Source organism: Melopsittacus undulatus, chromosome 2 (genome assembly GCF_012275295.1).
Source record: "Melopsittacus undulatus isolate bMelUnd1 chromosome 2, bMelUnd1.mat.Z, whole genome shotgun sequence".
Taxonomy (NCBI): Eukaryota; Metazoa; Chordata; class Aves; order Psittaciformes; family Psittaculidae; genus Melopsittacus; species Melopsittacus undulatus.
The window spans coordinates 96280624-96302739 of NC_047528.1; the positions used below are offsets into that span (position 1 = coordinate 96280624).

At 39.5% G+C, this 22116-nt stretch overlaps 1 protein-coding gene across 3 annotated transcripts in view; it reads left to right on the plus strand.

Annotated features, from left to right (window-relative positions):
• The window catches only part of APP (amyloid beta precursor protein), a 210389-nt gene that overhangs the window by 26849 nt on the left and 161424 nt on the right, over positions 1–22116 (plus strand). For all 3 annotated transcript variants that reach the window (XM_034074572.1, XM_034074573.1, XM_034074574.1), the window contains exon 2: positions 8999–9166. In XM_034074572.1, the coding sequence (XP_033930463.1) occupies positions 8999–9166 (168 nt within the window). The remainder of the gene's footprint in view (positions 1–8998; positions 9167–22116) is intronic.

Sequence of the window (22116 nt, forward strand, 5' to 3'; positions counted from 1 at the left end):
AATTCTGCGGGTTTAGAGTAATTAGTTCAGTATTTCATTGTTGTCTTTCTGCAGCAGGAAAATGATGTAAGTCTGCAGGATTTTCCAAATCTGGAAAAATCTGGTATCTCGTAAGGAGGTTTTTCAGGAAAACTTGGGTGCCTTGTGTACTTTAACTCACTTTGTCTAATTACTATAGTGTCAAAAATACAGGATGTTTTTTATTACTGTGTAATAAATTAGTCACAGAAGAGTCATGTTTGGAAGTGTAATTTGAGTACTGTGGTTTTCATACTGGGCATTTTTTTTAAAGTTTATTATTATTTATTTAGAAAGTTACAAGGCCAAGCGTTTAAACAGAGCCCTTTGAAATGGGGCTGGGCTGGAAACAAAGTCTGCTGATTTGTCCTGATGGCTTCCCATATAGAACCTGAAAAGAATAAAAACAGTGCTGAAGGAGTAACTTAAATAACTTATTTCCTTTCTTCCTTCTTCAAAATCCTTCTAAATGAAAGATACGATTCTGTGGCAGGTTGAGTACTAACAAATTTTATGAAATGGTGATAAGATGTAAGTATCCCTCAAATGGAATAGCATCCTCTTTACAAAATATTCTTTTGCAGACTAGTTTTAGCAGGAAAAGTTGACAAAATAAATAGTGTAAAAAAGCAGCAAAGATGTTATATGGAAGAATTATCTCTCCTTGAGATGTTTAAGTGAATGAGGAACTGGAAATGTGATGAATGAGATGTGAAGCCATCTGAAAGTCAACAGCTACTTTGCATGAATTCCTGAAAAGTGAAGAGTGCTATTCTGTTTAAAAATAAGTCAGTAATTTAGATAGCACTGACATTTGAGTGATGTGGTTAATTTGAGAAGCTGACTTGTTCAAATGTTGACTTATCAAATTTCTTGAACTAGAATTGTTCCTCAATTTTCGACCTGGCAGATATAACTTAAATTTGTTTCATGGGTTGGAGTCTGACTCTGTTTATGGTTAATTTTCCATTTCACATAATTCACTCTTTTGTAAGAAAAAAGGTGCTTTAATATAAACGAAAATTAGACCTTGTTTAGATCTCTCGTGTACTTGCTGTTGCCATGTAGTTTCAATTTTATGTGAGTGAGTTTCATGGGTATAATAGGATCCCAAAAGCTATTACTGAGGTTGGAATAGTTCTGTAGCCTGTTGCATTGCTGTGAAATATACTTACTTTTTCTTATACTTGACACGTTTATTTAAGATAAAGTGATAGTGGCTCTGAGTTTTGGAGTGGAGAATAAAATGCTGGAATTACATGGTTTGTACTGAATTATTTCAGTTGAAAACCTCAGTTCGGTTCTGTAAAACAAATTCTTGCATTTGTTTTGGGGTAATGGCAGGCTTTCAGGTGATGACATTTAAAGGCAGTATCGTAACATTTCTGCATTGCTGGACATACCAAAAGAAATCATAACACTCATCATATATTTATTGGTGTTATTAAAACACTTCTGTCAAAGTTGTACACTTGATGGATTCCATTTTTTTCCTTCATTTTTTTTCCAAGTTAGATGATGGAGGATATTTAATTCTGACAGGAATTGGTGTGTTTTCTAATTTTGTGTGAGTTTTGTTTGGTTTTGTTAGTGGTATTTTGTTTGTTGTTTACCCTGCTGCTATTAGTCAACACATTATATAGCCATGTAAATAACTAAAGATTGCTTCAGCCTCTTAACTGAGGGGCTTTGTGTTTAAAAAAAAAACAAAACAAACCCAAAACCAAAAACCCAACCAAAAAACCTTCTTAATACACTCTTAATTTTCCTTGTAAAATCTTGATTTCCCCCCCCCCCCCCGTTGATACTTTCCTCACATATATGACCGTGTTCAGAGATGCTGGGTTTTGTAGCTGAATTTTAGTTTTTCAAAGTCCTCTCAGGAGCATGGAAACGTTTGCATGGTGAAGCTGGACAGGCTCTGCAGGGGCCTAAGCTGGGGAAATCCTGCCTCTCTTGGGTGTGTGCTTGCACTTATATGCAGGTCTGTTCTTCGTTACTGATATGATAGCAAAATTGCTGCTTAAGTCTTACAAGTATCTCTTGTAAACACTTGGTTTCTGGATTGCTCAGCCCTTTGGGGAGGGGAGCACTCTACCTCCCAGTTGCTCCATGAGGTATCTTTGAATGCTCAGCCCTTAGTCCTGGCTTATTTTTGGTTTGGCTTTGGTACTTGTTTTGATTCCAGGGTAGACCGATGCCTGAGCCCTTGGTTCAGGTAGCATGGTACCAGTACTTGGAATGTGACCTGAGGGAAGTATTAAAACTGGGACGCATGGAATATATACAGCATATGTAAATGGTATGGGTTGGGGCAGTGATCATCTGCCAGAAGATAGTTTTGATAAAACTATTGCTTTCTCTGCAGCCTTGGAGATAGATTTGCTTTTAATATATTTGTAGAGCAGGCAATCCTTGAGCTGCTGTGGAGAAGTGGGCAGTGCGCTGTTCTGATGCTCTTTTAGCATCATCATTGGATTCATAGCATGCCAGGAGGACTACACACAGGTATTTACACTTGGGTTAAATAGGTTATAGTCAGGGCAAACAAACATCTCTTAATTTTCCAGGAGCTTTTCAATGGAGGTTTTTTGTTTCTCAACCAAATTCCAGGTGCTTCTTAGTTTACAGAGTGCTTAAGCTTCTTCAAATCTGGTGGCAGATTGAATCCTTTTGTAAAGGAGATCTGGGTCTTCCGAGGGATTTCTATAGTTTAGGGACATTACTGTTTGCCAGAAACATTTGTCTTCAGAAGGGAGCAACTGTACTGAGCAACCAGTAAAATGTTTTTTTTTGGCCTATTTAAGTAGGTTGTTGACAACAATAATTGCTGCTGCTGTTTGTATATTAGCATTATACAATAAAACCCTATTTCTGAATTATTCATGTTGATTTTGACAACCTCTTGCGACGCAGTTCGTCTCCAAGGAGAAGTAGAGTGATGGAAATTTTTTCTTGGGTTTGAGACAGCCATCTTAAAATTGTGGGGAGACAATAATTCAATATTTCCTCCTTTTCTGAGTGCTTTATTTTGATTTTTTTCCTTTTTTTTTTGTTCTGGTTGCATTTATAAGTAAAGAAGAGGTTTTTTTTTCTTTATTTATGTATGTGAGCAGGTTTTTAAATATAAATAGACTTTAAAGCATTTGTGTTCTATGTACCTAATAAAACTAGGTGGAGAACTAGTATTTTATAGCTTAAATTGGAAGGCTGGCGGTCTGTATTCTCTTACCTTCTACTCTAAAGTGAATGGTTAACCAGTGGGCAGGAAGCCCTGGATTTGTGTCTGGTGACAGGAGCCTATATTAGTATGATATTTGCCTGCTTTGAGCTGTAGACTTCTGGAATTGAGAAGTGATCTTCACTTGTAGGGTACAGCAGACCAGATATAGTCCAGTGGAAGAAACTTGGTCTTCACACTGGGGATAGCAGGATTATCTCCCGTTTTCCTCACGGAGTGTGTGAGGCCAAGCAGAGTCCTTTTAACGCTCAGTACCTTTAGTTTTAGCACTGTTCTTTATGTGAGAAAATAGCTATGAGCAGCTCCACTTCAAAGATAGAATTCTGTTAACAGCCATAGAGGAGGCAAACTGCACGCAAATTGCTGCTGCAGTTAGTGAGAAACCTCAGATTTCAACATGAATGTGGTATAAGAGTTTGGACGAAGTACAGGCATGGTTTGGAAAGGTGGCATGTTACTTGAGTATGCTTAATGCTACACAAATTTTGAGCCTGTGTTTGATTTTTATTGTTAGCAGAAGTTATTAAACCTTAAAATTGTAGTCACTGACTTCTTGGTTGAATGTTTGGAGCTGGTGTTAGCACTAAAAGTTTCTTTCACTTTCTAAAATAAGTCACTTTCTAAAATAAGGAGGACATTTGAGTATGGAGGTTGTTATAGATTGTCCTCTCCTTGAAAGTAATTGCAAATGAAACAATTAATACAGATTAAATACGCTTTGAAGGCTTATGAAAGTAGCTTCAGGTTAGCGTTTGCAGAATAAAACAACCTAAATCATGATAGCTGTCTTAGGGACCTCTGCAGAATGTTTTTTATGTTTCAGTGTTTAATAATAGCCCATACAAGGTCTGGTGCTGATTTTCATATTATGTTGTAGTCCTTAATTATAAGTTAATAGTGGAGCTATCTGGAGTGAAGTTGTGTTACTTTAGTCTCAAAGGAAAAGCTCTTGAGGGTAAAACCTTGCAGCCTGTGTTTTCTGAGTATAGTCCTAGTTGTGAAAGAAGCCAATGCTTGTTGTTGAAATAGGGATTATGAAAAGCTATTAGTGAATACACTAATTACTTTTGTAACTGCAGGAAGCTGTGACACAGAGAGTGGATAGAGGGAGGGCTATGCTTTCTGTCTGAAATAATGGTGTTTGATAGGAAAAAGCCCTTTGATGTTAAAATTAATTGGTAATGAGTTAAAAAAATTCTCACACTTTGATAAGGTAGACAATTCCTTTTTAAATTTTGTAATTAGATAAACTTCTTTCAGTCCTCTGTATTCTGCTACCAAAATCCTTTTTGAGTGTCTCAGAAACTGTGTAAGTGGTATCCAGCATGCCTTATGGATGTGGAGTGCATGGATGTACTAAGGACCCTTCACACCTCTCCTCAAATGTCTTAAATTACCAGGGCTGAAGATGGGAAAGCAGTGATACCTCTGTACTATGATTTAGCATGGGAAGGAAACAGATTCCCTACATACTAATCTCTTAATGCTTGCATGATGGGTTTTTTTATATGTGGTTTGATAGTTTGATATCAAACAAGTACTTGGAATGATTGTTTTCGCTCTCAAAAGAATCAGAAAAATACCGTGAAAGTTTTGTTTTCAAAGATGTTCTCCAGTAATTAAACAAGGTCATTCAGGTGTATTTTCCAGGACTTAACCTTCTTTTGTTCTAAACTATTTATGTGACACAGTCTGTTGGGAAAACAGCTGGATTATGTCCATCTTCTTTCCTTACTCAAAGCAGTTATAACCAATAAGCAGTTATATATCTGATGGGCTTTCTCTTGTGGTGTTGTCTTCCAATCCCAGTCTTCAATGTCGATTAGATTTCCTTTTTTTAATTACCGCACCAATAAGATGAGTTCTTACTATGCTTCCTCTTTGAGAGTAGGCAAAATGCTAAGAACCTATACATGAAAGGTATTTTAGTTTTCATTACTGTCAAATAATATTTTAAATGCTTCAGCATGTAGCTGCTCATAAGAAGGAAATGTGGCAGAAGAGCACACAGGCTGTGCACAACTGGAGGTGAAATGAGTCCATCAGCTGAACGACAGGCCCCTGTGATGCTGAAACTCTTTAAGGGAGAGCCTGCTGTCAGCACTGAGCATTAGCACGGCTGTGGATCCTTTCTTTCCCAACATGTACCCTTGCTACACCTTTGAAAGTTAATAATTAAAAGATGTATAACAACTTAATAATTTTGTTTCCTCTGTAAAAAATGTCAAGCTGGTACCTGAACTTCTTGTGACCTACTAGACTAGTGTATTTATACAGAGCTCTAAATAGTGTACAATTGATTGAGGTAATCTTTCAGAATGCATTAGTTGCCAGTTTTAAAATTCAGGTAGTTCCCATTTTAGAAATAGATCTGTGATCCAGATGTTGTGTAGAAGCAATGAGTAGTGTTTTATTTGCAAACTGGATATACTGTGAAAACCAAAGCGTAACTTTGGGGTTACTGTGAGCTGACATGCTAATTGGTCCTACTGTTATTTAATGATTTGCTAAGAGGCATGGAAAAAGCACATGCTACTTCTTCAAGGTCATATGCAAAATAGACAAAAATAATATGTGATTACAGTTCCGTTAATAAGCTTGGAGATTTTTACTTTTGCAGAATACTAATAAAGCAAATAGTTGCTGTTAATGTTATTTGTGTGGCATGAGTTATTCTTTGGGAGACTAATCTGCCCAAGAGCTTTAGGATTAGTCAAGGAGAGATTTGCCACTACAGGCGTTATTGTAACAAACTGGACTGTAGCTTTATGCTGTTCAGCATTGCTGGATAAAAGCTGCTTATCTTTGTAGATCAGTGCTCTAGATTATTTAATTGCATTGTAATGCAGATGATTTTTCTTGTCAGGAAATGAATGTAAATGAATTAAACCACTGGCTGTGAAGAAAATGTGAATGATACATAAAATACTTCACCAAGTCACTTATTTAAACTGGATATGCCTTTTGATGTGACCAGTGATTCATGAATTTGTGTGTTTAAGAATGTTATGGCAGCATGTATGGGACAAATTACCACATTTAGTTTTATCTTACTCTCCTGCCATTTGTTGAGTTGTTAATTTATCTTTTGAAGTGCATGTGTTCTTAAAAAAAGTGCTATTTCCTCCCCCCATCTCCCAAAATACTGTTGTTCAGTCGTCTTTATGTGATAAAACTGCTATTGGATCTCTCTGTTAAAGTCAGTAATAATTTATTAGGTTTTACCATCTCAATAACTTATGCAGACTAGATACCTCTCTTGAAATCAGCTAAGTTTAATCTTTTATTTTTGGCTTTTGGTTTGGTTTAACTTGGCTGTGTTAGGTTTACTGTTGGAGTCGATGATCTCAGAGGTCCTTTGCAACCTAAATCATCCGGTGATCTAAATGTTTAGTTCTGTTGACAGTGTGTATTAATTGCTCCAATATTTCTTTATGATTAGAAACATTTAGCTGTCCTAATCAATATAAAGAAGTGCTATGCAGAACAGTTCATCAGTGTGGCCCTGCCAGCTCAAAATACAGAAAGCTACATGTGATCATGACTTGCTCTGGTAATGTCATTAAGCTGGGAGATGTTATGTAATTTTCGAAGGGAATGAGATTGTAAGTAGACAGTCACAGGTCATATTGTTAGAGCTAAATTGATAGCACTCTTAAGTAAATGGTCCCTTTGTTTTCTACCACTTTTAGCTGCCTTCTTAGCTTCCTTAGGTAAGGCAGAAAAAAACAAAAGCGCCCTATTACAAAGCCACTAGACGAGGTCTCCATGAAATTACAACTTAAGATTTTGAGTGAAAAAAGATAAGTAGATCTCCTACTGCATTATTAATTTAATAGAGCTCTCAGGTGGAGGAGCTGACTGTGAGTAGATTTCACATTCACACATGTCACCTGTGGAATGACTCGCTTCTATTTTTACTGAAGTTTTGATAGGGTTGTGGTGCATCTATAAAGAAAGTCATTAATTTGGAGGATTTTTTTTTGCAAGTATTTGATACAGTTGTGTCAAGTTTGAGATGTTCTCCAGTTTCTGAAGATGCTAGAGGGAGTAAGCCTGTGATAGTTTCACTAATCAAAGCAAGCCAGACCAGGTGGCATCCTGGTTACTGGAAAATTCTCTAATTACCCAGTGGAAGGACAGTGATGGTTGACTGTTAAATCATACAGTGCTTACTCCTTCCACTGGAGAAGAGAAAATTGAGATAGTAAAGGGAAATCTGTGCCAATAAAAGTGTTCCTGAGGGCAGGAAAATTAATGTTGTTTTCTAAAAAAAAAAATAAAATAATCTAAAAATACCCCACCCCAAAAACAAAACCCCAACTCAATTGTGGCATTTTAACTAACAATGCTAAGCTAATATCTTAGGGTAGTTAGATGTTGACTCTGTGATGTTTCTTGGTGTGATTTTATTATTCATGAAGCTGTTTTGTGTTTGTTTAAATAAAGAGTAGGGAAACTGAAGATACAGGGTTTGCATACTTTGTGTGAGGCAGTAATTCTGTTTCTTCAGTTTTTCATTAATTTTTAAACTGTTTCTAATTTTCCCCTTGAGAAGCCTTCTAGCTAAAGATTAAAAGTTAAAAATAGATATTTAAGCCTAATTGCATACTCTGCTGTACCTCAAGTGCTACATGCTTGCCTTTGGGGCATATGGGGCAATGGAGAGCCATGCACTCCTCTCTTGAGGAGTTTAGCTTGAAGAGGAGATTTATGTTTGTGTTGTGTTTTCTCAGATGGTAAAACTGAAGCGAGTACTTTCAGCTTATACCTTCTGAGGCTGGCTACATGGGAGAGCAGAAGGCTGAAAGAAAGAACTCTTGACTTGTTTGCTTTAGTGCTGCAGTGCCATGGGAGGGATTTAAACCAGTGTTGAGGTTTGTGGGGGAGGAGTGTTAAGGTGGTTTATAAATACATATAATGAAGTGGGAAGCTCACAGATACTCCAGAAGTGCATGTAATTGGGGAGAAGTTGAGGGCACCTCTGATGTTTGGCTCTATACCCCAGAAGATGGGGCACTTAAAGGGGGGAGGCAGCAGGGTGGTGCTGAGTCAGGATGTTGTGGGGAACGTGCCCACAGGAGGTGAGGAAGAGCACTTAGGGTGGCCTGTCATCAAACTGGGTGTTCTAATGTTTGTTTGGGTAGATGCTAGTCTGTAATAGTTCACTAGACTTTTAGCAGTCCCATTTTGATACCATCCCAGGCACTGCATGTTAAGTTTCAGTTGAGGCAAGTCTTACTTGGAAACTGCTGCTTTTAACCCACAGTCTTTATAAGGCACAATAAGATAGGGCCTGTGTGCTAAGCATTGGAAAAAAGATACATTGTGGGGTTTTTTAGGAAGCTCTTGGGGAAAACTTGTTCTATTTTTGTCAGTTGTTAGTGAACTCTTCCCCTCAGTACACTGAGTATCTGTGGAAAATAAAATTCTGTAATCCTGCTTCAAAAATGATCATCGTTGTGTGTTAAACCGAGTTGATAAGGTGGCTCTATTCGGGCAACAGTTTGGTTACAGCCTTAAAATCTGTGTTATGCTATTATCTTCTGGATTCCTATGAAGACTGCATTGACACTTTTCAAATCTGTTTAAATCAAACAGTTTCAGCCTTTGCTGCCATGGGGTGGATAAGCCTAGGGTCTGGTTCAGTCTTGCTTGAGCTCTTCCTGCTTTTGGATGGACTGAAATGTCAGGCGTGGAACTAAACCTTTTTTTTGTTGTTTCTTCTTCTTCTTGCAGGTGCCAGCTGATGGAAACGCTGGGCTGCTGGCAGAGCCCCAGATCGCCATGTTCTGTGGGAAACTCAACATGCACATGAACGTGCAGAACGGAAAGTGGGAGTCGGACCCCGCTGGCACCAAGACCTGCATTGGGACAAAGGAAGGGATTCTCCAGTACTGCCAGGAAGTAAGTCCCATCCTCGGGAACATCTACGGTGGTTCTTCTCCTGAAGCACTAAGCTGCAGCGATGTGCTGGAGAGCCGAGTCTGCAGGGACATTCCCTGTCTATTTTTCTCTTTCTCTCCTGCTCTGTTGTCTTTTTGTCCTTTTTAAAGAGGCTTTTTCTAGAGCCTGTTAAACAGCTTCAGAAGTTAGTTCCTGGGGGAATTACAGGGACTGTTATGGGACAATTATGTCCCTGTGTCTTCTACCCATGGGGCATAATTTTTGTATAGTATATGCAGAGTGAGCTTCTTAAAAAGTATTTTGAATAAAGCTGAGGTGACAGTTTATTCTTTAAAATGCCTTTGTTCTTTCTGGGCTGATCTTGAAAGCATCAGCTGTAACATGTCTTCTGTCATCCTGCTGTGTCACTGAAATACACTGGGGCAGTCCAGAGTTACTGGTCTCTGCTGCACACTGAACTATTCAGCTTTTCTTAATAGATAAAGCTTGCCCTACAGATGAAGTCGCAATGACTGATTTCATATTTCAGAGCAGAATATTACCACTCCCTTATGTCCTAAGAACAGATTGTGGATCTAATTTTGTTTTGTCTCCATGCTGTGATACTGTGATAACCTCGTACCAGTGTGTGACAATGTGAAAAGAAATTGCGGGTTTCATGCCATGAAACAAAAGGGCATGACTTGAGTTGCTTTAGTCCTTATGCCTTTCTGTACCACCTCTGCTTTTATTATATTTTCTTTTAAAGCAGGGGCTATTGCTTATTGCCATGGCAGTAACTGCGTTGCTTCCTAAATGTCAAATCAATTCCTGTGAAAATACCTCTTTAGAAGGCAAGATAATTCATACTTCAGATCTCTGATCTCTTAGCATCTTTATTCCTGTCTTTTTCCCCATTGATTGTTCCTTCTGTTTCTTGCAATGTTTTATTCAGGTTTTTTCCTGGGTTTGGGCTTTATGGTCTAGAACATTCATTTTAATGTTGTATTGTAATGGTTACTAAAACTGTTTTTCACCAGTAGCTTTGTCTTTTTACTGAGTATTATTTTGTGAAATTAATATTTTTGTTTACCACTGACAAAAATACCAAAGGTAACCTACTAGTAAGGTTTTGGAGGTTTCTGCAGGCCTTCTGTTGTCTGATTTATATAAGGTTGATTAATGCATGGTGAAATTACTGAAGGTGAGGAAAAGAGTAAGAAGATGGAAGTAGAGAAACAGTTAATAAATGTCCATAGGTAATAAGTCTCTATTTAAGGTTGCAGAAAGAAATACATAAATTTACAGGAATTAAGAGTAGGAAGTTTGGGAGGTTTTAAGGCATGAATAGCTCAGTAAGTTGGCAAATCAGTTACAAATACTGCTGGTAGGGAAGGGCTCCAGAATGAGGCCTTGGAACTGTAAATCTCAGCTGGGTATCAGATCATTTTGGAATTGTAGGTGGCATTTAAAAAAAAACCCAAACAAAAAAACCCTCCCACACCCAAACAGACTCAGAAATCCCTCTCAAAACAAAGGGAAGAGGAGAGCAGAAGCAGTCAGAAGGTAGCAGCCTCACACTGTTAGATTGCAAAGGGAGTAAGAAGGAAAATATTTTTTTAACTGCATGTGAGGAAAAATGTCTTTGCCATGAGAGTGGCCATGTGGTGGCACAGGCACCCAAGCAGGCTTAGAGTCCCCATCCTTGGAGACGAGAAGAGCTGAACTGGGCAAGGGCCTGAGCAAACTGGGCTGGCTTAGATGTAAGCCCTGCCTGGAGCAGAGGAAGGTCTGGATGACCTCTCTAGGTCCTTTAGCCTGATTTTTATTTTTTTTTTTTTGCCAATCTGAATTTTTCTCCTGACTTAACAGAGACGTTTGTTATGTGTGTTTTTAAGGGTAAATATTGAAACTGTTGGGCTGGTAGCCTCGATTTGGGTACTCAAGAGTTCTTCTTGAGCATATTGTTAGGTGATCATGTTACAACTGAAGAGATTCTCTTTAGCTACAGTTAAAAGCACAGCTTAGGGGGTTCTGTTCTGTTGCTGGGCAAGGTGCTGGCAGGTTTACTTCCTAAAAGTGGGTTGGGCATCTTACACATAATCATATAGATTAGCTAAAATCAGTGTGTGATAAAGCAGTGTACTTTCATTAACCTGAAGTGATCAACTCTGCTGTGGTGTGCTAAACCACAGGAATCTGGCTAAAAAACCCTTTCCTTGCTCTGCTTACCAGTATGCTTCCTGCTTCTTGGTGGGAAACTGCTGGTGTCCAGGCTCTTCTGCCCTGTCCTTCCCCCATGCATGCCAGCAGCTGGCTGTAGGACGCAAGGCCAGATGCCTGGGTGGTGGGCAGAGCACTGGGCTGGAAGGTGCATAGAGTACAGAAGGACTTAAATTTCCCTTGCGGAGATGTACCAGGAGCCTTGTATTTTTTCTTGAGGTTGCCTTCATTGCCTCTCCTCTTCCATTGCCAGTGTAGGTGGATTTTGAAGTCTTGATGTAGAAAGTAGCAGTTGAGGAGCATTGCAAGGGCAGAAAGGAAGGAATGGGGAATAAGCAGAACCACCTACATGTTTTAAGGGTTTATATGGCTTGTTGTTGCTTCTCTTCATTTTGAGTGGGAGCTCAGTGCAGCACAGGAACTGTCTGAATTTATATTTGGACAAAACATCACACAGTTTAAAGATGATAAGGCTCAGACTGTATGTTACTAATTTGAAAGGAAATGGAGATACTTGAATGCTGCCTTCTAACTTCTTTGACCCCAGTTAAACTCTGCTACTGAATAAGTGGTTGTGGAAGCACAGTACATCCATCTCCTCTGTCTTCAGACCTGCACATTCTCCAGAGCTCAGCCAAAGCTGATGACTTTTCTTCTTTTTTCTTTAAATACAAGCTAATCAAGCTTTCTTGGATGGAATGAGGTGCTGGTTACAGAAGTACTGTTTACTAGTGTTTTTTCTAATGTCAAACTAGCTAGCATTCCTTTATATTAATTGTACCTGTGCTGAAAAGTAAAATGGCATGGGTTGCTGCAGGACTTGAATTTGATAGCTGCTTGCAGATCATGCCCATGCAACATTGCTTTAGCGTAAAGGGAGTGGTTACACCTGCATGTGTGCCAAAATCATTAATGTGGTGTGAGTGTAGCTGACACTTCACATCAAGCCCTCAGTCAGTCTAGTCCTGCTGCTGACATTACAGTACCAGCTGTTCTGGAGGTTTGTTGGAAAAACCTTGCCATATGCATTGCTGGATAACCAGCCCCTTGGGGAAGGGTTTTTTCCTCACAGCCCCTGATGGGTGATCAGCTGATGTGGTAAAATAGGTAGGACCACAGCACTTGGAGTGTGCCCTTTCTTGTTTTGTGGAAGAAGCCAGTTGCCTCCACCCATACATATTCAAGCACTGGAGTGGAATGTTAGGATTGAAGGAAGGTGCATTTCAAGGCCCATCAGCTTCTTGTCTTGCTAAACAGTTTTCATAAAACTGATCTGGAGCTTGCCCTTTGGCAAAGTTTGTGTTTTCAGAGTCATGTGAATATGCAGAGTAGGAGGTTAATTTAGGTGTGCCCATTTCCCTGTTAAACAGAGTGAGTGCTCAGAAGGAACAAACTGGTGTATGTTTTATTATATTAGCAGTTTTGAACTCCTATGCTCTAAATTTTATGTCTAGCAATTAGGATACATTATATGAGTTCCTTGAAGGACTGAAATTATTTCACCATCTGTGCTGAGCTTGGTGTCCAAAATGAATTGTAAAAACAATACAGCTGGCAAAAAAATCATTTTGTCTAATACATGTTTTTTCCCTACTCAGTTTAATTTGGAGGTGCTCATTTCCATTTTAAGCATGCATGGAGCTGTTCCATTTTGGGTTGGTCTTAGGTTTATTTAATGCTTAGAATAACTTACAGATGTAGGGTGTATGTTTGCTCTGGCAGGTGTTACACCTGGCATCTCTAAAACCGTATCATGACTGCTTGATTTCTTTTGTCCACTTTCTTTCTAAATGCCATTGAGATCCACAAGCATTTTTTCACTGAATGTGTATTTATTAAAGTCCTCCCAGAAAGGAAAAAGAAAAGAATTAATAATGCACACTGCTATGCTGCTAATTGCCTCTTTGTGTTATGTAGAGCAGAAAATAGTAGGGTAAATTCAGATAACAGGTAATTCATTATAGCTGTTGACAAAACAGTGTTGACATTTTTAATCTCTAAGCATAATACTTTTTAGAATTACCTTCTTGTCATTTTTATCAAATATTCTGTGTTTATGCCATGGGTTTCACCAGCAACTTTGCCTTAACATGAAGCCACTTCTTAGCCAGATCCAGTACAAGCTGGAATGGGACCATAATAAGGCCTTGAAACTCACCCCACAACCCCCAGCTTCAAAGCAGTCCTCAAGTCCCCTGTTTTGTAGGTGGGTTGAAAAGGCCATCAAATGACTTCCCTATCTTCATTTTTACTTACTTGCTTGGCTCCCTGCCGCCACCATTTTCAATAATCCTTTTACTTTTGTTGCCCTGGGTTGGTGTCAGACAGAATCAGGCAGGACTGATGGCAGCAGTTCTCTCCTTCTCCAGTCTTTGTCCTTTTTGAGATCTTCTGCAGGTTTGTTAAAGGCTTGTTGAACTGCCAGGGATGCTGATGTTTTAAAAAGGACAAAAAATAGTTTGGTCTTTTCTTCCAAGAAGAGAATTTGAGATGTGATGAAAATGGTCTTACTGCTTTGATAATAGTTTCTCTCCATGTTACCTTGTCATTTTCATCCTAATATGTTGTTTTTATCTAGGCTGCATAATGTGCTCTTTCTAGTTTCTCAAACCAAATAGCCATTGTATTGAAGAACAAAATCAATTGTAAACCTGTACCACTCTAAATTCAGCAGCCTGAAAAGCCATACATTTTGCTCTGAGGAAAATGATCCATTTAATGAAACCTCATGAAAAACATACAGATTTTTGGCAGCACAGATTGTCCTTAAAAACAAATGACATTTTCAAGAGAAATGTGTGTTGGCATATTCTGAGACGTGTACAGTCATGCTTAAAAGTTCAGGTGAACAGTATATTAGCACTCTCGGCATTGATTATTGAGGTCTTTTTTTTTACTTAGCTTTTGGTCCACAGCACAAGTTGAATTAGTACATTCTGTCTGCCACTGCTTAACTCTCATTTACTTCAATGGAGGCTTAGATTTCGGAAATGCAGGGTCGGCTTCTTGGTGGCATATTTACCCTTAGTATGCTCACCATAGAACCCTCTTGAAAAAGAAGGCTGGGCTTTTTAGCCCAGACTGTAGTGTAGCATTTAAATATATTTCAAATCAAGTGGCTAATGAAACTTAGAGCGTATGTTACAAGATAATGCCTGCCTTTCATGAATGAAATAAAAAGGGTCCCCTCTCATTTTCTCCCTATGCAGACCTTTTTTTGCATGTCTCAAAGAAATAAAAATTATAAAGATCTTAGTATGTTCCTGCTTTTATGATTAGTTTTCCAGCTCATTTTGAAGCAGCACTTTTTTCTTGTGGAAGGAGGCTGCTTCTGCTTTGAGGCTGAGGGAGGAAGAAGGGTGAAAATAGACAAGGATTACATAAATATATATTTAAGCAAGCGTGTGCTGCAGTGTTTAATGAAGCTGTGATGCTGCATTTTCCCCTAGATTAAATTTGAATTTTGCAGATATGATGGACTAGATGAATGGTTCAACTTAATCTGCCGGTTCCACCAGCACAGCGTTTGTGCCAGGAATGCAATTACTCCTGTCCTCTAAAATACATGAATGTAAAGGCTGTACGCAGGGTAGTACTATTGCCTTTTTAGGTTCATAGTTGAACTAGCAGACAATCATATAGCATGTGATGAAGATGTCAAAAGAAATCTGCTAAACTGGAGATAAAAAAGACAAGAAGAAAATGTTTCATGTTTTCATCAGCATGCTGTGCTCTGTGCTTGTGGCTTTGCTCCTCAAGGTTACAGAAGGAGCAGCTAACCGTTCTTGCACAAGTCTCTCTGCATGCAAAGGGAAGGGAGTGAAGCTCAACTGGTCCAATGCTTGGCCTTACTGGAGCACAAGAAACTTCTGAGAGGGCTGTGTAGCTTTGGATGAGGTCTGTAGAGTTGTTACCTTTCCTGCCCCTGGTGGGGACAACACAGCAGATCTTTACTGCTGTGTTTCACCATTCTTTTTTCCCTCTGACACACACAGTTACAGTAGTAAGTTGTCTGCTGTTTCCTTTACAGATACATGGAGGAAATGTCCTTGCTGATCTACTTTCTTTTCCTCTACCTTTTTAGACCATGCTTGCATGGTTTGGCACAAATCTATCCCACTTTTGCTAAAGGCCATTCTGGGACCTCTTTAATAACTCTTGGCAGCTTCCACTATGATGTAGTTTTTATTCTTAGGGGATTGGTTTCAGAGGTAGGTCAGTTTCTTGATCCAGCTTCTGTATTGGCACTGGCTCATGGAGAGGTGTTAGCAGTAAGTGGATAAAAGAGGAAGGAATTGTGCTCTGGTGATATCAGGCTTGTGTCCATTTAAGGGCACTGAAACAGTAGCCCTAACATATGCAAGTGTACCTCTCCAGATGCATGGGAGCAAGTGTGACTCCTCCTAGTGGATGGTGGTCCTGAGAGCTGAGAGGCTGCGTGCAGGGTTTGGAGGTCTGCATGGTTTTGAGTGGTTAAAGGGATTTCAGCTCTTTCTGGTCTTCATACAGAAGACCAGAAAGAGCTGAAACAGAGAGATGCAAAAAGTCTCTGTGCAGGATTGTGTGTGTGTGTGTGTCAATAAGGAGCATACTTTGTGGCTTACTGCTTTTTCTTCTGGTGTTGTGGTGTTAGTGCTACTTGATTCTGGGGGTTTTCTTTCTCTTTTTTGTGGGGGAAGAAGCAGGCAGGTTACTTTTTTCTCCCTTTTTCCCCCAACCCCTTGCTTTTTTTAGCTCTCCCGTTTCACCTGTGTCCATGTACTTTGAAATATATGGAAATCAGAAATACTGACTACAGATGAGTTGATTTAATTGTAACAGTGCATGTGAAGCTTATTAGTGGCAGTCAGTGGGCTGATGTGTCCAGGTTGGTCACACAGAATAGGTTCATGTTCAGAAGTCTGTTCTTGCAGGTAAAAGGACATTACACACATAGATTCAGTTGCCAGTTCTGTAGGCAAAAATAAAAAAGACACCTTCTTGTGCTGTGTAGCTTTGAAGCTATCCAGAAGGTGGTGCTTGCTTGAATTCATAGCAGGGCAGTGCTGCTAGGTTGGATGGGAGAAATACTTCTTGATTTCTAGAACATTCATTTTTTTTCCCAAGTAGCTTGTTACCACCACTTTGTAATTTGTACGGCAGCATAATCATCTGGTCAGCTTTTATCCAATTAAAATTATTATGTAGTGCTGTATGGAGTGCCTGCTTTAATCTTCCAAAGACTGAATACCTCTGGCTAAAAAATTCCACTGATATTCTGTTCTTACAGATTTATAGAAAACTGTTCTAGGTGGTTATGGATTAATTTTAATTATAATTATGAAGACGTTTCTGAATATCTGGCCAACTATTGATGGCTTCATCCACCTTTTTCCATTTTATATAAATATAACGTGGAGTTTTTTTACTAGTTTAAACAGGATTTTAGCCTGTATTTTTTTATTTGAGGAGGGTGAGACCTTAGGGTAAACCCTTGCTAGGGGAATCATAGAATCATAGAATAGTTAGGGTTGGAAAGAACCTTAAGATCATCTAGTTCCAACCTCCCTGCCATGGGCAGGGACACCCCACACTAAGCCATATCACCCAAGGCTTCATCCAACCTGGCCTTGAACACTGCAAGGGATGGAGCATTCACAACCTCCCTGGGCAACCCATTCCAGTACCTCACCACCCTAACAGTAAAGAATTTCTTCCTTATATCCAGTCTAAACCTCTGCTGTTTAAGTTTCAACCCATTACCCCTTGTCCTATCACTACAGTCCCTAATGAATAGTCCCTCCCCAGCATCCCTGTAGGCCCCCTTCAGATACTGGAAGGCTGCTATGAGGTCTCCACGCAGCCTTCTCTTCTCCAGGCTGAACAGCCCCAACTTTCTCAGCCTGTCTTCATATGGGAGGTGCTCCAGTCCCCTGATCATCCTCATGGCCCTCCTCTGGACTTGTTCCAACAGTTCCATGTCCTTTTTATGTTGAGGACACCAGAACTGCACACAATACTCCAAGTGAGGTCTCAGGAGAGCAGAGTAGAGGGGCAGGATCACCTCCTTTGACCTGCTGGTCATGCTCCTTTTGATGCAGCCCAGGATACAGTTGGCTTTCTGGGCTGTAAGCGCACACTGAAGCTGGCTCATGTTCTTTTTCTCATCAATCAATACCCCTAAGTCCTTCTCTTCAGGGCTGCACTGAATTTCCTTATTGCCCAACCTGTAGCTGTGCCTGGGATTGCTCCAACCCAGGTGTAGGACCTTGCACTTGTCATGGTTAAACTTCATGAGGTTGGCATCAGCCCATCTCACAAGCGTGTCAAGGTCCCCCTGAATTGGCATTCATTCCCCCCAGTGTATCAACCGAACCACACAGCTTGGTGTCATCAGCAAACTTGCTGAGGGCACACTCAATCCCACTGTCCATGTCAGTGACAAAGTTATTAAACAAGACCGGTCCCAACACCGATCCCTGCAGGACACCACTCGTTACTGATCTCCAGACAGACATTGAACCATTGACCACAACTCTTTGAGTGCGACCATCCAGCCAGTTCTTTATCCACCGATGGTCCACCTATCAAACTGATGTCTCTCCAATTTAGAGACAAGGATGGCATGTGGGACAAGACTCCTTCTCTTTAGCTAAGACAGGAGTTTCTGCTAGAAAGATGCTGTGTAGTGTTTAGAGGATGCATCACCATATCTGTTAAAACGTCAGCTGTGTGGGTACTGATAACTGTTGCATATATTAAGAGGGGAGAAAAAAAGAAAATTACTTGTATGTTAATGACAATACCATGTTTAATTTTTTTCTTCTGTTAATCTAGATACGAGAAAATACGATCTGATACACATTTTTTTCTTGCTAGCTTAGTTTCTTTTTCTATAAATATCAGTGTAGGTCAGAAGAGCACTGACCCCATGGAAATGTAATGATGTGCAAGATGTCGCAATTCCAGCAGTTTGAAGAAACTGCACAAGGTTTCCATTAGAATACAAACCAAGGCAATTTAATTTGGTTCTTGTCCTAAGTCATATGTCTTCATAAGCATTTATAAAACATCTCACGTTCTCCATTCATTATTACTTCCTTCTTCCATTTGGCCTGGAAAAAGAGCTCTGCCAGAGGGTTGTGGTCAATAAATGACTTATTCGTAAATTTAACTTTGGGTTGCATATGGAAAACTATAATTTTTTGAGGCAGTATCAAGATCCTTTAGTACTATTTTGCTTTTCCTTCTTTGAGCCAATTACAGACTTTTTTAAAAAAAAATAATTAAAGGAAATTATTTTGATGAGCATGTCTTTAAACATCTGTGAAGTGTTGCAGCTGTCATTGGTTTTCCAAGTTCCCACACAGCTTGGCAAGTCAGTATACACCATCAAAGAGGAATAAAAACTCAGAAAGGATCATCCAAGAAGTAACATTTATGCTTCTAAACAAGGAACCTAAGAGGATAGAATAAGACTGATCTTATTAAGGATGAAGTTGTAATATTTTGTAAGTTAATATGTGTATACTTTTTTTAGTGTTTTAGAGGGGATTGTCATAGAAATTTGCATTTTGAGCTACTGCTGAGAACACATTAGTGGATATGCTAATAAGTGATTACTTGCTGAAGTCTGGGAGATGGCTTTTAAGATTCTGGTGCCGGTATGGATCAGAGCCTTCCTGTTGAGCAGCGGTGTGATGTGCTCCTATCATGGTTTTATTTCTTTACCCCAGGCATTTCACACAAAGAGCACTGCTCTGGTTTGGGGTTCAGAGCAACGTGGAAGACTAAGAAGTCTTCCATATTCAGCCGGTTTTGAATTTCCTCAGTGTCCTCACTTTTGCATACTTTCAGCTTCAGCATCCTGAGCTGTTGTAGCTTAAGATCTAGCAAGAGCAGTCTCTCTTGAGACAATCGTATTATGTGAGCTAATTTTAGAGTTTCTTACCAAGCTAAGAGGAGTGCTGCTACAGAGCTGTTTAGCAGAAGTGTTGAGTTTAAGCAGTACATGCTGTTGCAGAAAGAGTCAGTTTTTTTCCTTCTTCCTCCTCATTTCTGCTCTGCCAGATTTTAGCATATGTCTGATCTTGCAGTGAGGAAATTTAGGGAGCTGAACTGCACTATGCTAAACCCCGCAAACAAACAGAAAAAAACATGAGTTTCTCTCTCAACCTGGCTTACCGAAGGAGGTGGAAGGGGAAAGCAGGACTTCTTATAACAGCTGACCAGAGGATGGCTTTGCTGTAGTGTTTGAACAGCCGGAGAAGGAGAAGCTTTTTAGATATTTTTGAAGGCACTGCATCTTTCTGCCTGTTGGCTTTATGTGTTTTCAGAAGAACACATCCAGTTAATCCCCAGATTTCCCCAGCAAGTTTTCTCTGGCAATAAGACAAAGACAACAGGAGCAATTTAAATGGGGGAGGGGGGAAAGGGTGTTATTAGATCTATAAGACAGATGTCAAATCAAGCCTGTAATGAAGAATAGGCCACATGTTAGAGATGCAAATGTGGCTCCATGACTTAATTTTGGGCAGCAGTAGGGCCATTAGTGGAGAACAAACAGGTTCAAAATACCAGAATGTGTGCAGAAAAGGAGAGAAAAGAAGGCAAGTGAAAATGAAGAAATGTGAACAAGGCTGGTATTTTTAGTCAGGGTGATGACAGCAGGAAGCATAGAAAATTGATGGATGAATGAAAGACTGAGTGATTTGACATATGCAATGTCCTTGTGGTGATTATCTGATGTGAAATGGAGTTTTCTTGGATCCCATGATAAACTGTACTTCCACAAGTATTTTGACAAAAAGGATATGGACCCTCCATATCAAATGCAGAGTCCTAACTGCTGCTTGTTTTGTTTTTGCTTCTGACGTGGTTTTGCAGCTGGAGGTGGAGTGGGCTGTTCTCAGGAGAATCAGTCTTGTGCTGCTTTTTAAGACTAGGGTTCTTTGTTGCTTTTTAGCAAACATAAATCTTGTCTTAAATGTAATGTAGAAGTGGATTAGATATTTGCAAATTAATGGGATGTATTTATCACACTGTTGCCATGTCATAGAAGAGGGAGAAGCTGTGGGCTGACTTACAGGGTGTTAGAGGGTCAGTGTGGTGGCTGCCACAGGGCTGTGGCAATAGGTTGATGCAAAACTGCTTGCACTGCACTAGGAGTTCAATACAGAGCTATTTGAAATCTATGTAAATCCTTACATTGACTTTGCTACTTAAATTAGTCATTGGAGAAAGAACTTCAGTTTAGTTTAATGTCTCACTTCCATGAGTACCAAAGAAATTAATGCTTATCTCTGAAGCAGTTACACTGCTGAACAACAGAAACTGCTAAGCCACAGAGCGCAGTAATAAAGTAGATTGCATCATAACATAATCCTGAAGATAAGAGCATTTAAAGCTTTGATCTGCTTTTTTTTCATTTCCTAAAGTTTCAGCAGAAGCGTAGGTGCAGTTCTGCAAGGTGAGAAGTAATCTCTCTCACAGAATGAGCCAATGCAGTACAGAGTGTTAAGGTTTTTTTTGTTTCTTCATCAACTTGAAAATCCTTTTCATCAAGTATTTGATGGAAAGGTCAAACTTGGTTTACTTATTTTTACTTGGTCCAATTCACTGAACTTAGCCTGTTGGAGAAAGGGTACCAAAGATTTAATTAATTTAATTTAGCTTAATGTATTGTTTGCCAGTCTTGCTCTGAAACAAAAGTGAAAGAAGAGGCATATGATAAATTACCATACTTGCTTTCACTATTAAAGTGTTTTTTTGATTTTAAGGAATTGGCAAGTTGGAGGATCATGTAGGAACAAAAATTGCCTGATTGTGTTGCTGCTGCCTGAGTTGGGATTACCCTGATGACTCCAGATAGAATTGTACATGTAGCAATTAATATTAAGAATAAATACATTTTTCTACTGAGCTGCTGTTCATGGTGCCAATCATAAGAAACATTTTTGATGATGAAGATCAAGTTGGTTTGATGTCAAAGGTTGAGTTTGATAGTACTTTTCTATGGTCATGTCTTTGTATTTCTTTGGAGATTGTGCCTCTGTGAGAATGGGATACAGGCTTCAACTGAAATTAAATCCTATTGCACACCTCATTGCTGTCCCCTTCAAAAGCAAAGTCTCCTATAAGTTTGAGGTATATGAAGTTCAGAAAGTTGGTGCTAAGCTCTTATAAATGGTAGTAGTATTTACTTATTCCACCCTCATGTACTTTGAGATGATAGAAGCTGCTTTTGTATCATGCTTTAGGATCACCTTACTTGAGGTAGTGTGGTTCAGATTCCTAGTAACAGAGCAGTTCACCCAGGGTAGGAGTTACAGCCTGGCAAATAGCTGCGTCACGCTCTCAGTAACCTGTTGACACTGTTACTCACGTGAAGTAGACATCACTTTTTAAATTCCATGTTTCATATAGTACATGCTTGAGCTAGTATAGCTTGATTCACATCGTGCGTGGACTGAGATTTGCCCTTTTGACTTCATGACAGTATCTGGCTGAGATGGTTGCTCTCTGCTCTTGGATGCTCACCCGTGGTGTGAGAGGGTTGGGAGATCTGCTGGCGAGAGGCATGGCACAGAAGGACATGCATGGGCATGTTCCAGCTGTGCAGTATTTTGGATTGGAAAACAGATGCAGGGTTACACCCCTTCCTACTCTGTCCTGAAAAAAATCAGGATCAGTGCGTCTCGGGGATTCATAATCAACTTGGATTTCTTAAGTATGAACATAATGCTCCCTTTACCCATCTTGCTTTTGAG